The following is a 16,738-nucleotide window of genomic DNA, read 5'->3' as shown; positions in this document are numbered from 1 at the left end:
TTAATTTATATTGGCATGATTTAGGCAGCTTCATGTTGAAGCTGATGCTGCCACTGATGGGTTGAGCAGATGACTGAAAGAAATCAAGACCACCAATACACAATTAATTGTTATATTTAGTTAGTCTACACTACAAAATTTGTCTTTAAAGGGTGTATTCTTTTCTATGAGAAGCTTCTAAATTGAGGTTTTTGAAATTGAATTTTTTTAAGTTTTTACATATTAATATTGGAATTTTTACTCTTTACAAATCAGAAGTCATACATGAAAGCAGAAACTACAGACTTAAAGCACACCTGTGGCCGAGCAATGTCGAGATGCATGAAGGCAAGAACTCTTCAAAGTGACAGGAACCTTGTCAGAAAAAATTCACATTCAGAAGCCCTTTGCTTGTTAGGTACTGGAGATACATTAACTTTGCCAGCTTTATCAAAACCCTGTGTGTGTTTCTTATGTCTCTTCTGTAATTAATCAAAATCTCTGACAATGTAAACTGCAGTTATCCAGGCTGTTACATGCTCCAACTAGGCAACAACAATCTGAAAAAAGAAAATCCTTCAAACACAACAGGGACGGGGTTTGGGGGAATTTGGAAGGTGGTGGCTGTTGGTTGGTTGGTTTGTTTGTTGGGAGTTTTTGTTGTTGTAGATACCTAGCGTAGTTATCTATCTTGCAGTCTTGCTGGTAGATGACATGTTATCTCCCAGAGGTATGTAAGATGTTATTTCTGATGCTTTATTTATCTTTCTCAAAGTATTTTATCTAAAATTGCTACCAAAAATTTATACATACTATATGGAGCAGAAAGCAGAATTTACCTTTTTTTTAACACAAAGCAGTATTTCCACTGACAATCCTCCTTAGGATCTTATATCTACACCTTTAAAAAGGGTGCATTTCTTAAGAGCAGGAATAAGGAAGGGGAAAAAAACCCAAATATCAATTACACAGTCTGTGTTTGAGCTTCCCTCATATATAACTTGTACCTTCAGTCATTATTCCAGACTCCTGCAATCCAGAGTACAAACAATTCATGATATATCCCTTCTTCTCCTGTGCCCCTGCCCCGTCTCTTTCTTCATCCATACAATTATTCATGTGCCTGCACCCCCAGGCTGTAATTGTGACAATTTCTGGAATATTTCTCTATTGCTAAGCATCTTCTGTATAAAACTGATGAGAAAAACTGGTGAGTGAATAGTTTAGTAGTAAAGAGAACAACAGGAAATCCAGCATGAGGTTCAGAAATTACTTCCAGGATATGATTAGCGATAGGCTGAAAGAAAAGACCTCTTAGAACACAGACAAAACGTGGCCTTTAGAACTTATTTAAATAAAGTTAAATAAAGTTAAATATTTAACTTCCTCTTTGAAACACAGAAGTAGAAGAGGAAGGATTGAAACAGACAAGTAAGCATTAAGTGAACAGAACAATGCAGCATTAAGTGGACAGAAAATTAAGCTAAACTTCTCTTTGAATACAAATAAATTCATTGAATAAATAAATATTTCCCACTGTATTGATATGTTTGTGGATACATAGCACATCCTTACAAGGCACTCAGAGTAACGGGGAGTATAACATAGACCTTTCTGAAACTGTTCCAGAACAGTTTCAGAACACTCCAGGAACCGGGAACACTCTAAGCCTAGGAACAGCTAAATGCCCAAAAGACCTTACAGGAGATTACCTGCCCCATTTCAACCCTATTTCATATCCTCCACCTCACTTAGGGCTAGCAGGATACTACAGAATTTCACAAGTGATTCCATCACCCAGTGAACCTGGAAACACTATCAGTTTAAAAGCCGAGTTTTGGTAGTGTAAGGCAACAGACTTTGATTCAATAGTAGTCAAATGCAGTTCATCAGAAAAAAAAAATCAAACCCTGACTTCACTGACTGCATGTCAGCTTGCTGAAGCTGTTAATTAACCAAAACTCAGTAATGTCCTTTGGGATTAGAATGCTGTGTGTTCCACTTGCTTGGGTGCCAAGTCTTGCAGTAAAATAAGCCATTTCTTACAAGCTATGCTTAATAGCTCAATCAACATTTGCAGGAGAAATTAACAGCAGGTTCCCAATAATTTAGCTCTCTGAAGATGCTGATTTGGGCTTTGCCAGCATATATGATTTCCCCATTGATAAACTGTTAACACTGTTTAATCAAGAACACCAAGGACAAATTGAAGTGAAACCAGTGACCAACTCACACACACACACACTAAATTATTGCTTCTGAAGTGGGCTGTTGAACATAATTTATATACAGACTCAATTATCAATATCCATTTTTATCTGGAAAAAAAACTAATTTAAATTCTCTAAACATGATTCACATTGAACCTGTGGTTCACCTGTGTTGTCACTCACTGATTTACCCCACCACAATCTTGTCACATCCACATAAGTGGGATTTTTGGTTACAAGAGAAGCTGCTTTGAAAAAGCTCTTCTTGAGCATCTTCATTCTCTGAGCTACAAGTTAAAAAAAATATTAAACACAACAAGGATTTTTTTTTCTGGTAGAGAGCCACAGGCTCTCAAACCAATCCTCATGCTCAAAATCACAAGGCTACATATTATTCCAGCAGTCACTTGAAAAGGCTTTTCAGCTTGTTCAGAAGGGAAAAGAAGAGTGAAAAGAAAACAAAACAGCACAAGCCCAAAATCCCAAATCTTCAAAATGTTAAACAACTTAAACTCAGAAAGGATCTTTCAAGTAAAAGCAGTAAGACTCAGGATTTACAAATCTGATTGTAGCACCCTAGTTGCCAAACAAAATGGTCTCTATCTTTCCTTTCACAGTAATATTGTTGTCAAGCTTTAATAACAGCATGAAAAAAGAAATACAGGCCAGAACCCTAAGCAGAACTAAGAAAACTTATCTCCAGATAAAGTATTTTTTTTTAAAAATCAAAAATTATATACTCAGGGAACAGGCTAAGATAAATAAAAATTATATAACATTTTCACTAACACAGTTTCACTTTTCAAAATGAAAGTCAGATTTATTCAACATTAAGTGCAACAACACATCAGAAATCAATAAAATCAATTTTCACTTATAAAGTAAAGCAAAGTAACATGAATAAACACAGGAAAATACTGTCTGAGACTCTCCAAGCAGGACATTTTCTCATAAGACTCACAGAAAAGAAAAAAAAAAAAAAGATTTTTATATGCAAACAGACTAAATTCCCCAAAATTCAGGGTTTTCTTCCAGTTGTAAAGCAATATATAGCGAATGGGAGGTAAACTAGAAAAGGGAATGAAATGCATCATGCTGTACAACACCAAAGAAATACTCCAAATGCATTTGTGTACAGCATTAACAACATGCAATAGGTGAGGTTAAAAGCAAGTACAGTGTATATATTAAGAGACAGAAACTAGTCAGTCTGAGGGCTTTCTTTCTTGTTTTAGTTCAACTAATGAAAACAAACAGAAGCCAAGAGGAAAGAGAGGAAGAGCAGAGTCTGCATGGACAACATCTCTTCCCAGTAAACATCTTAAGATTCAAATTTTGCACACATTTACTTGTCTTGGTCCTCTTCTTGCTATGTCATTAAAACATATCCAGATCCAATGGGCTTTATGCAAGTATCTACATTTTATAAAGCAGTAATTAAACAAAACAATGCAAGTCATTCAAATTCTGCTAATCTTTTAAGTCAGGCATTAATATGCTGAACACTCACTACAACTCAATGTTATTTAAATTAAAAATAAAAACAGGGCAAAACATCTCCCAAACAGCCTTGCTGAAGCCTAGGGTATTCTAATTATATTTGTTGCTTGGAGGAGAGCAATGTGAAAACAGACGTGCTACCCAATTCATTTCATTAAGAATTATTTAAACAATACTTTTAGACAACAGCTGGTCTCTGTTCATTCTATTCAGTTCAAAGCCTGACAGATTTCTCTTGCCAGTCTTTTTTTTTTAACAGCAATTTTTTTAGACAAACTCCCAAGATCTCCTATAGATTTTGTCAGCTATTGAAAAGCAAGCAAGCATAGCACACATGCAAGTTATCAGAATTAGAGCGCCAAATATAATTAACTACAAAGTTCCAAGCAGTAAGTACATCTACATTCCCCTGGGGAGACTCCATCTGACTGGGAGATGGATTTGAAAGCTGATCAAGAACACAGGTTACCTAGGTCACTTCAAAAGTTCTCTGCCTTCCACTTGAATACTTACCAGAACCCATTCTACCACTCAACAAGCTAGTACAAATATTCAAGATTGCCATTAATTTCTGTAAGAATGGAGTGATGGCTGACAACTGAACACTGACTTTTGTAGGGTTGGACATACTGACCTTAATTTTAAATGAATTCAAGTCTCAAAATAATTGTGCAGCATTAACTTAAGACACAAATAAACAGTCAAAGGGTAATTAAAGAATAACTTTACCACTCATGCACAAATCACACCAGCCAATGCTCTACCTCGTTCATCTGAATTACAGCAGTGTTTTTACAATATCCAACTGTGACAGTCTTTAAAAGGCAACTATTTATCATTTATCTATTAGTAACACCCAACTGAAAAAAGCCTCTAATACTCTAAACTACCAGTACCTGTTTATTTTTTTAACAGGAAAGGGATCACAAAGAACTGAGTTGAATTAAAATAAAAGGAATGTGAAGGACAAAGTTTTGATTCAGATGTCTTTAGCACATATTAAACCAAAACTGACATTAAGACATGCTACGAAAGGTTCTCTGAAACTGCTCTGAGGTCTGGCAATCACCCTCGTTAGTACTGTAACGACTAAACTTAATGCTGGGTGAAAAAAAGAATAGAAATTAGAAATAAGAAGGTACCCTGGAGAGTACATGTAAAGAAGAAAGTGGGGTTTTTTGTTGGATAAAAAGTTACTGATCTGAAAGCCTTGAGACTGAATGTACCTCTTATCTCCAGCAATCTAAATTGTGAGTGTTCCTTAGGAGATTAAATACCACTGAACATTTTTCATCCTCTCCAAGGAGCAAGAGGCATTTCTTTTTACCTTGCTCAAATGTGTTATCCTTAACATCTAAGCAGAAATCAACCATCCCACTTTCATTTCAGTGAAGCATTAAATACACAGAACACACAATATGGTAAACTTGAGATTTAAAGTTGTAAAGAAAAACAACAGATAACACAAATCTATTTTATTTCTGAATGCCTGAAGTGGATTGGTAAGTGCTGCCATCTGCTTAAGCAATGTCAGATGCAAGAGCACCCAGGAATAATAGTTTAAAGTTTGATATTGTTACTACTTATATGAATTGGTGCATTCTGTTTATGAAACAGAGAACTAAGTGGAGAGTCAGAAAAACACCATCTGTACTGGGCTGGATGCAAAAACTATCTGTTGAATACCTGTATGACATTTGAACTGCTACTGAAGCCTCAAAGAATGGTCACCTAAACATCTACACACTGTCAGGCAGCCAAACTCTGCAGGCAATTTTTGATTATTAGTTATCCCAACATCTGTGTCACTGTGTCACAGCAGAAAATGTTAGCAGCACTTAGACTCAACCGGCATAGTGGGCTTCACCATGAATCACTGAAGATGCAACATCCAGGATTACAATGCCTACAAGCAATTTGGAGCAGTGATTCAAGCATGAGATAGTAACACACCCCTATAGTAAGAACAACTGGAACAGATTAGAAAAATGTGTTCATCCAACTTAACATATTGCACAAGGAGATAAGCAAATAGACAAGAGGTCCAAGAATTAGTAATTCCTCTATTTGACTATAAAAGAAAAAATTACTTACATTCTCTACTGCTCACAAATATGCTTGTAATTGAATGGAAAAACAATATTTCATTGCATACTTATGAAAGTAAGGTAGTAATCCCTCTCCAGCAATGTATTGTGGAAATGGAATGAAACTATCCCGAAACTCTAAAAGCTGGTGATGCAAGAAATACTAATCAGCTCATCTCCCTCCTGTGCACGCCATGTTCCCATATTTTGGGAAGCAAAAGGACAAAATCTTGAAAGCTTTAATTTCTAATTAGCTTTATCTTTTCAGGCTTTCAATCAGTTGTAAATTACTGCCTAACTCCAGCTGGCATCCATAAATATCGTAAGAAAACTGAAATCAAGTATTCTTGGCTTCATCATCTTCTAGGCTTCCAAAGACGGAACTATATTCTTACTATAACATTACTACTTGGACTATAATTGAGGATTTTTCCTCTTTCAGCAAATTACCTTTCAGGAAGTAGAAGGTAATCCACTACCTAGATACCAGTGGGGGAAGAAAAGTTGACATATACCTGGAACTGTCAATGAACAATTTTAAGTTCCATCACTGAGCCTTGGGGATGAGGGATGGAGGGGAACCAACCAAAATGAAAAACCAAAAAATGCAAACGCAATCAGCTGTTTTAATCTCCAAGTCCACTATAAAATGGTAAAAAGCATTCCCCATGGCAACCAAAATGCCCTTCCCAAAACTTTTATGCTAATCAAGTGTCATATAGCTTTAGTAAGCATTGTGGAAAGGTTTGTGTTTGTTTAGTTTTGGAAGAACTGGGATTTTTTTTCTTCTTCATATAGAATCTTATATTTGACACTTCTTCATTTTACAAGTGACTTAAACAGCAACCTTGAACAGGGAGAAGTCTTTTAGGCAATTTCCACAAATGAGCTGCTGTCCTGACAAAGTACTCTAACAAAATATTTAAATAGCAAAGAGCCTCATCTTCTGAAATACCAGATAATTAAAAACAGAACACGGATTTTAGCTGTAAAATTGAAAAAACACCCAAAACAAACAAAACAAAAACCCATAAACCAATCTTTAATGACACTAGCTGACTGTCTCAAGTGACTGATATGTCCTATGAATCCCAGTGGTTGGAATGCTGGCCAAACTCACTGACTGCCAGCAAGTTCACATTACACTGGTAGCAAATGGAACCGAGAACCTTTTGAGGCACATTGTCTCACTTCTTAGATGTGGACTCCAGGTACTTCAATGCTAAGACTGGATCTGATGAAGATCTACCTCAGAGCCAGTGCTCTCAACATCCCTCAGTAAAATGACTCAAACCATTTAAAGACAGGAATTTCTCTAGGAGAAGCAATGGAAGCCACTTACATTGTGGACAAATTTAAATGGCAAGAAATGCAAGTGGCTAATAATAAAAATTAAACTCAATTAACTTAGCATTAGTTTGTCCTCCAAAGTACTCATCACTTCTGACTGTATTAATTTAAGTTTTCTGTTCTCTAACACTTATTAAGAAGCAGCTATAAAATTACAGGACAGCTGGTGACACATGGAGTGTTGAGAGTTGTCTGTACTCCAAAGGTTTGCCATTTTGAAGCCAAAATCTATCAGTATAATAATCTTAACTGATTTGTTTGTACAGCATGAATAAATATTTTTTTCCAGAAAATAGTTAAATTGTTTTTTTAAAAAGATACTTAGCACTTTAACTCACAGCCAATAAAGAGTTCAATACCTCCTCTATTTCACTTTCAGTTATACTTACTACAAAAAACTGAATTTGTCTGCTTTGGCTTTTCAGTATTTGAGTTTGCCCGATTTTGATACCAGAATTAAGAAGTGCTGCCTTTCCACTAGTACCAGCTTTTTCTCCATGTGTAAATGTTTACTCTCCAGTACCAAAATGCCACTTCATCTTTTTTGATAATGATAGAGACAGAGTTACTCAAACCTCACACCTACTATCCAGCCCCAGATCTTATTTTAAACCCAATTATTGCTATAGCCTTCTCAAGTGCACCAAGATTTTTCTGGTAGTAGTCGTCATGTTGTTTGAGGGAGGCACAGGAAGTTCCCTACTTTCATAAAGTAATTGTTCCCTTTGTAGATGTTCAAGTACTTCATCAGGCTTAAACTACAGCTCTTGAGGGCTCAGCATTGAGGTGGTTCTTGGGCACAAGTCTTTTTTCATCACTGCTTTTTGTTGTCTGCCATGTATAGAGTGTACAATCTTTGTTCAAAGAGACCACTGCTACCTTGCAATTACTTTATTTTGAAGCTACAGCTGGTCAATCTGATGATTCAGAGAATAATGGAACAATATTATGTTCTTATTATTTTCTATTCCACTAATTTTTTCTTCTCCCAACTTTATCAAACAGTTGATTTGTCCCATGATTTTCTGCATAGATGGCCTACAATCAGTCTCTGTTAGACAACGAATCTCTGGATTATTTCTGTTCTCTTAAGAACTTAACCAGTGTACCAGGACATTTAAAGTACTTGCACATGCAAGGTCTCCACCTCATTTTATAACCCTTCTCTTTCAACCATGTCACTAACCACAGCAAATCTGTTAAAATCACCACCACTTCTTGAGGAGAGAACTAACACGTTGGGTATGTACAGTGGAACCTAAACAGAAAATGATAGAAAAGACACATATCACTTGATTTCAATTAGCTACAGGTTTTGAAGGCTCCTTACTAGAAAAAATGTAGGCAGTCTGTGAAATAATTCTTTCACACAGTACATCACATACATATTGGTAAGAAGTGAGCCCCTAATCACAAGTCCCTGGCAGTGGCACCTGCTACTGAGGCAATTAGAACACCCCTGTGGAAGATCTGAGACTGTTAAGTCATCACTAGGTAAATTGCTTCTGTTGACTAGAGCAGGAGATATTTCTTTGGAAACTCAGAAGAAATTCCTGCTCAGTATTAATATTTTCAAACTGAATAAAAGGCACTGTTGCTTAAGCCATATATTTCTTGTCTCCAATTGTTTAAAAAAAATAGGAAGTTTTTGAACACCTAGCTACTGCTACCCTAAGAAGGCTTCCTTGTTACCTCACAGTAATTTCATCTCTCCCTAAAAAGCGTCACAAAAATTGCTTTTATCTGAAGCATGTCATCTCACCTTTATATCTATCTTTATATCTAAAATTATGAGTTAGTATAACAGTATGCATTATAAAATTATAACATTTACTTCAGACATCTCTGAACAGCTAAATCTTCAAACTATACAAAAATAAAGTGTATGAAATTTTACAAAAGGAGGACATTAAGACAACAATAGCTAATTCAAAAAATATAATAACTTATACACAGCAGTGAGCATAAGCAATGTAGCCTACAATAGCTTCCAATAAACAGGACCTCTGAAACATGTCTGAAAGAAGCATCAGCTAGAATTGGAACATTCCCAAGCACAATAATGTTTCCAATTTATTATCTTTACCACAGTACAAACTTTCACAACCCAAATGTCCATTTTCTGTCAAACTGTAAACAAAAGCTAATATTCCCCCTCCTCATTTTGAGAGGTGAACTTTTTCAGTCTTCAGTCAAGTTTCACAACCATCTTGCATAAGGAATCAAGAGCCTGTTCTCTTGGTAATTTACTTTTTTCTTTTTTTTTTTTTCTTTTTTCTCTTTTTTTTTTTTTTTTTTTTTTTTTGTTTCTCATACAGCCTGCAGTGAATTAAAATCACAGTGAAAGTCCTGGGAAAAAAATGATCTTTACAGCAGGACTTGAACCATTCTAATAATAAATGCATCTAACAAAGCTTCCCATAATAAAAGCATGACATTTCCATTTCCAGAAATCAAGTCAATTAGAAATGCTAAATTCTACTTAAAAACTCCAAAATATCTAAAAGTGAAAAGATTCATCTTCTCAGTCAAATACAAGTCTTTCAGTTTCACTTGCAGAGACTGTTCCAGTCTGTAAAACAGTAGTGCAATTCATTTAGTTCTACTTCTTTTATTTTTGTTAAAGTCCAGTAGATAAATGTCCTATTTCTATGGAAAGATAGGAAGATGCTCCAGTAAACAAGAAACTTTGGCAAGCCCAGGAAGGCTTACTAGTCCATTAAAGCTTAGGAGTCCGAAGTGGCTTACAAATGGTTTATGAATAAACTTAAAAAAGCCCAACAAATCAAATTTTAAAACAAAACAAAAAAAAAAAAAGCTGAAAAAGACAACCTAAAAAATAAAGAAATAAATAGGCAGAAATTAATGTAAACTGTCTGAACTTTTTAATGATTTCTCATTGACAGCTGGCACAACCGTTGACAGTACAGTCATTAAGTATAGGTGACCTACAGAGTATTCCATTAGGGCATCCAGTCTGGAATGCTCAAATGGAATTACATTCCTAACGATTTAAAAAATAGAGTTTTTATAATATTACTATAGGATTTTTTCTGCCCACCTCACTTACACTTCTTCTTAAAGAGGTTTTTTATTTTTGATGGCTTTTTATTTTTTTCACCATTCTGGTAGAGGTCCTGTGGGATGCTGCTTATCCTGGGCACAGAAGCAGCTTCATGGCTGGGTTTACTATCACTGCCAGTCGAAGAACATGAGGTGTGACGAGGCTTTGGGACTGGGATCCCGGTTGAAAGCTGGTTCATGCTGCAAGACTTCTCCAGGATTCCATTATAAACTTTGCTTGCAGGACTAAAGATCATGCTCTTAGTTTCTGCCATGCCTACACAGTCAGGAGAGCCCCTGGAAACATCTGCAGTTAGAGAAGAGGAGTCTCCTGTAGATGATTCCTCAAGTGAGAATTCTTCTGGTGATACTTTCTGAGGAGAAATTGTCTGGTACATCTCAAGACTTGCTGGAGGAGACTGTTTTCTTCCAATGGATGAATTTAAGGAGTCACATTCCGAACCTGTTTCCTGTACTTCCCTGAGTCAGAGCAGAGAGAAGAGAAAATATAATGAAACTACAATTTCCTTCATACAGTTAAAAAGGAAATTAATTTAGAATCAATAACATTAGTCTAAAAGCACCACCCACACTTTTCCTTAGTAGTTAATTAAACAAAAAATAAAATTAAGATAAACATTTAAAATTACAACTTGCATTACATCATTTTATTATCTAAACTTAAGGGAATTAGTTTGTGCAATCTTGCTTTTTTGGGCAGCAGCATCTGCCCAGAATCAGTCATTTGTATCTCACGTCAAAGAACAAAGCCTATCTTTCTGGCACGTGAAGTCAGAAAAGTTATGAAACGAAAGAAGGAGATTTAAGCCTATCATATACAAAAAGTTTCTTCAGGACAAGTGTCCCTACCTTTCAACAAGCTCATTTGCTCCTTCCAAAAGGAATTTAACCTTTTCCTATGAGGCCATGTAACAAGAGTAGGTACACGCTCAACATGCTGTAAGAATTGTGTTACCATCCATCTCCTCTTCGCCCAGTAGCTGACATTGCTTTTGATCCTAGTTTCAGATGTAAAAGCCAGTAACATATTGTAATGGAGAATCAGGGTTAGTTCAGTGCACCCTGGATTGTAACATTTCTTAACTGTACATGACATGCTAGCTATTTACATACACATACCAGACAAGAACTCTCCGCTCCATGTAGACTATATTAATTTATATTATCCTACAGATTACTTTAACTTTTGGCTTGGTTTAACCTCTAATTCTAAACTGTTAGTCTCAATAATCCTATCAAGAGTTCCAAGTGCTGTTTGCTAATCTCCGTACCATTGTTTATCAGCAGAGAAGTAAATGGCTTCCTCCTCCTCTTCAGTTCGATAGAGAGCTGGGCAGCTCGACACAGAAAGGATGTCAGGGTCAGGGGAGTGCAAAGCGTGCTGAGACTGTGGAGATGATGGCACAACACTGCGTCTTGATCTACACAAGCTACTGCTTCTTGCCAGTGTGCTGGGAGGTTTTACAATGGACCCTAAGGCAGAGAAAAAGCAAACCAAAACCCTCCAAGTGACATTGATGTTAACAGCATCTACTCTGAAGACTAAGTAGCAGATATCTGCTTCAGCTACAGTGACTTTTAAACAACTTTGACATTGCTTGACAGTTTCAGAGGAAGAAAGACTGACACACCTCATACATTCTACAGTTAGATGAAGCAGCTAATCAAGATGAGATTTTGTGCCTGCCAAATACTATCCTGACCAAGTACACCAAAGCTCTGGCTCTCTTGAGAACAAAAAGAAAGCGTCTACTGAAACTCCCAACCTTTCATAAACTAAAAATAGCAGTGCTGAAATTAGTATGTTACACAACGTCCTGTATTTTGTGTGGTGATTTGGAAGTTAGAAGAAAATGTAAAAGTTTTGCAAAGTAGGTATGACTAACCAAACAGCCAACTGATAGACACTACACTAGTTGAAAAATAGGCTAGACAGAGAAGACCAATTTCATTTACATAACGTGATAGAAAATACATAATTCAACCTCATTTTAGGATCAAGAACTTTCTTTTAGATAACATTGTCTCTTGCCAAGCCAACTATGAATTTCTGGAAGTAAAAATACTAAGAATGGGTGGAGACAGCCACACAAGACTTCATCAGCAAAGTACCCAACAGGAAGTGATAAACTCAAATGTTCCCAATCCAATTCCTCCCTCAAAAGATTATTAGGCAGCAATGTATGTCCAGAAAAAAATCTACAGACCTCTTTTCAGGCTAGTTGTTACAAACCCTCAGGATGTTTCACACTCCTCATCAAACTGTCCCATGGAATGCATCACTGCTTATGTAAGATACACCAGACCCTTACTGGTTTTCAAAATTGTTTAACAAACGCAACACGCTAAATATCCCTTTAATTATTTTTGTAGACAAGGATGTCAAGACTGACAAAATACATTTTATTTTCTGCAATGGCAGTTTATCACTATATAAGTTACAGTTTCCCTTCCTAGAACCTCAGAAAAGGACAAGTTGTCCACTCTCTTTTAGTACAGAAAATCACAACTTTCACTAAACAGTAAGTGACTGCACCTTTGCCAACACATATATTTATTCCCACTCCTGAGCAGGAAAGGAAGTTTTGCAATTCTCAACATGAGTGTTGACATATAACTCAAACTTCAAATATTACTTTTGAGGAATTCCCTACTAACCTTAAAAACATGTTGGGAGCTCAAAAATCATCTTGTGTCGTTACAAAAAAAAAATTCCTCAAAGAGCAAATGTGAACTGAGATAAGAGAATAAGAATCTCTTTAGGAAATTGTGCTACAGGTCAAGGTAAATCAGATACCATCCTCCTTACTGGTATTAAAAAAAACCCCAAGACTGCACCATTGGTGAATTTTTAGAGAAGTAACAAGCATTTTGATCCTTTTTAGGTGTATATACACAGGAATATGAAGAATTCAGCTATGAAGATTGAACATGTAGAATTTTCCAGTGCAAATGAAACTCACTAAATCAAGGAACCAGCTGAATCCCAATAAGTCAGTGGAAAACCAGAAGTTTCATTACCACCTTCCAGCTGTAAGGACTTTTTTCCAGTGTCAGACGCTATTTCTTATTCCATTTTTGTTCTTCAGCTTGAGATTGATCAAACAGCTCTATTACTTGACACCATATAAGCCTATCAACACAATTGCTCTGGCACAAAGAAGTCTGTCCAACAGACTTCAAATTTTGTCAATTTTATGAGTCCAAAGGATGCTGAGGCAAGGCAATAGCCCAGTCCACTTTAGATCCAGCGATGGAAATAGCCCCTTTCTTAAGTGACCTCGTGCACAGTGCATTTTGCCTGAAGCCTCATGACCAAGACAAGCCATTATGCTTCTGTCCTTCCTTGTGTGCATTTGTTATTTTTGCCTAAAGGATGGGAATAATTCAGTATTTACTGAACTAACCTACAATAATTTGACTCCTCAACACTAGTTTCAACAACAGATCATATAGTATATTTTCCTCATACAGTAAAGTTTCAGCTAAGTATGCTTTTACAAATAGTACAGTTCTTTTCTAACTGTACTTTCTTTGAATCAACTGCACTTTCTTCTCTGGCTTCACTTCTAAGCAAGAGCTAAATGAGAGGAGTGACTGAAAACCTCACAAGTCTGAAGTTTTTTAACATATATCCAAGTGTTGTCATTGCAGACCATCTGGAAAATCATGACAATAAATGGAGCTCTTTATTTTGAAATCAGACCACAGGCTTCTCTATATAGAATTGGGAGCTTAACTGTAGGCATCCATATTTTATTGGGTCTCCAATAAATTTGTTGCTAGGGTTTAAATCAAAGTATTTGCACTGAAGACAACTAGAGAAACAGTATTCCTTAAAAGTGATCAGAAATTGAGGGAAGTTGCAAGAGGATTAATGAACTTGTCAATGTGGTCTGCAGAAAAAAAGGTTGGTACATTAAGAAGAAAAACAAGTGTCCAAGGCACACTGAGTGAAGGCAGCAAAGTGGCGACCTTATGCTATTTTAAAATACAGTCTGAATTTCTTCTGAGAATCCCAGCCCTGGAAGAAAAATGTATCCACATGACAGTTTTCCTTCCTACTCATTCCTCAGCTTAAAACAGCTTGTTTGAATAACTGCATGGGAGCTTATCTTTTCGAGCTGCCTCTAGAGTCCAGTTAATCACAAGCTCCACGAAGCAGGCTCTTGTTCTGACACAATGACTCATGATACAAGGGTGGTCTGAATCCCCAGCATGTATCTTCTGATCATAGTTTAACCAAAGCTGGATTTCTGTCCCTCCAGAGCTCAGCCTCTCTGACGGACACTCAAACAACCAACCCACTATTTCCAAACACAAACATTCTGTCTGAAAGCTTCCCTTGAACAACAGGATTTTGTTCCAACCACTAAAGAATGTGCACAAGGCTATGTAACATGCGGCCTCCCAAAGGATGTGATCTTTCTCAGAGCTCAAGGAACCCTGGACTAACCACATCCCTTCCATCTGAAAGAATAAATGAGCTAACAGAAACTCAGCATTATTCATTACAAACTTTTGTTTAAGTAGCAATCCAAGGTTGACAATGACTTACAAAACCTTAGCTGAATTTGCCCCACTCTAACCCTGAAAAAAAATAGAGGCTTTTTCCTCATATTATCGTTATTGCAAAACCCAATTTTCCATTTAAGTCCCACTGGAGCTAGTATCTGAAATCCTACATAGAATTTTTGACTTTGATCTAATCCTGCTGGATTTCAGTACTCTTCTCCCACCTGACCTGAAAATCCCATGTCCCACAACTTTTCCTCTTTCTTTTTACTGAGCTTATCACTTACCATGAAACTGTGAAACTATTGGAGGAGTGTCTTCATCTAAGTCATCAACTCCCCCTGCAATTGGGTAGGGAGGAATGGAAACTCGAGGCATAACTACCCAGCTGTGATCAGAGTAGAGAGAGGAGGTCAAGCTTGGTAGCCCAGAATTGTGTGCGATTTGAAACCCACAAATCTTCTCAATCTGTTGCCATCGATAAAGACGCTCCCGCAAACATGTCGTCAACTCAGAGAGTGCTTTCCTGAAGAAAAGCACATATTAAAATTACATACACTGTGCTTATTGATAAAGCAAAGCAACACATTCATTCCAGCATACAAGAAGATCCATTACAGCTGTTAAAATATTCACATTTTAGTATTTTTTAAATTGCTTTTCTAAAGGGCAAAACCACTACAACACTCAATTCCATAACTCTCCAGGAATTCTGTTGTGGGAGCAAATAATCCCAAAAGAATATGCATCCTGTCCCAGTAACCCTCTTACTTTGCTTCAAGAATTTTATGGTCCACTTCATCCAGGGAGGAGCTGTGTGCAACATGTAATGTTCCAAATACAGTGCTTCTCTTCTTTTTTATCTTTTCTGCCTAAAAAACAAGGTAAAGTGAAATGCATAAAACTAGTAGCATACTTAACAGATGACAAAACATTAGCAATATTGACAGGTAGCAAAAAACAATTCAGAGACGAAAAAAGCACAAGTGTTTATCTGCTTTGTGTTTACTATTTCATATCTCTAGCAACAGATCAGAAAAATATTTAAGTAGCTGAAGAATAATTTATTACCTCATCTTTAGCAATTGCTAATTGCATTTCTGCATGCTGTCTTTTGATATTGTAATATTGTACTTCAACTTCATGCGTTAACTGAAGCCACTTCTGCAAAGCTTCAGGAACAGACCAATTACTTCTCAACTCAAACTCCTTCTCAGCCTTTTTTAAAGCCATACGAACCTAGCAATCAAAAAGAAATGAAAGTGTCACTGAAAGTATCATTAGAACTAACAGGTGAATTATAAGCACCTTTATAGCCCACAGCAACATAGCAAAGCTTGACAGAGTTTTGGTGTGTGCTGATTGTTGTCAGGTATGCAGATCTGGCAGCTCTGAAATATAGCATATGACTTTCCATAATTTTTCCAATGCTATATAGTTCCTAATTCAAAGTTTAAATATTTTTGTAAGATGATAATTTTTTTAGCACAATAAATCCAAATTTATTGCTGCTCAGATGAAACAAAGCTACTCTCTCTTCTAATAACAAGATAAAAAAAGCTTTTGTATATATTTTTTCAGTGACTCTCAAAATATTATGATAAGCTAATATACAAAGATTACAGCTTCTAATAGTTTCAGGATTATTTTACTAGATAATGGCATGACTGACAGACAGTCATTAAGCACTCTCAGAATTTTTCCATTCAAATCCAGCATTTAGGATATGCTGTTTTAAACACTACTGAGGATCTAACAAAACTAGGACGAATTTAAAGTTAACACTAAATTTATAAACAGCTGGCAGATACCTGTACTAACTCTTCCTCTGCATATTTGAGCCTGCTGAGCTCACATTCAGCTCCCTCTCTCAATTCCCTGAGGCGATGAGCTTCACGTTTTGCATCATTGATCTCATCCATCATTTTGCGCTCCAGATTTTGCTTTTCAACAGCAACGTTTCTATTCTCTTCTTGTGCCTTCTCAAGCCTTCACAATTGAACAAAAAATATG

The 16,738-nt window shown here is 36.4% G+C and overlaps 1 protein-coding gene across 3 annotated transcripts in view; it reads right to left on the bottom strand.

The window, feature by feature from the left end:
• Positions 1-2,982: 2,982 nt before the first annotated feature.
• The window catches only part of STIM2 (stromal interaction molecule 2), a 70,298-nt gene continuing 56,542 nt past the window's right edge, over positions 2,983-16,738 (bottom strand). For 2 of the 3 annotated variants that reach the window (XM_041466940.1, XM_041467104.1), the window contains 6 exons: positions 16,537-16,714; positions 15,797-15,964; positions 15,497-15,597; positions 15,013-15,251; positions 11,482-11,683; positions 2,983-10,669 (listed from right to left, as the gene is read on the bottom strand). In XM_041466940.1, the coding sequence (XP_041322874.1) occupies positions 10,189-10,669; positions 11,482-11,683; positions 15,013-15,251; positions 15,497-15,597; positions 15,797-15,964; positions 16,537-16,714 (1,369 nt within the window). In that variant the 3' untranslated portion in view covers positions 2,983-10,188. Of the gene's footprint in view, positions 10,670-11,059; positions 11,209-11,481; positions 11,684-15,012; positions 15,252-15,496; positions 15,598-15,796; positions 15,965-16,536; positions 16,715-16,738 lie in introns of all 3 variants that reach the window. The other variant, XM_041467029.1, reaches the window with a different exon arrangement.

The sequence above is a fragment of the Pyrgilauda ruficollis genome, unplaced genomic scaffold, assembly GCF_017590135.1.
Source record: "Pyrgilauda ruficollis isolate IOZ18807 unplaced genomic scaffold, ASM1759013v1 scaffold1, whole genome shotgun sequence".
NCBI lineage: Eukaryota > Metazoa > Chordata > Aves > Passeriformes > Passeridae > Pyrgilauda > Pyrgilauda ruficollis.
This window is presented reverse-complemented; position numbering and strand designations above follow the sequence as displayed.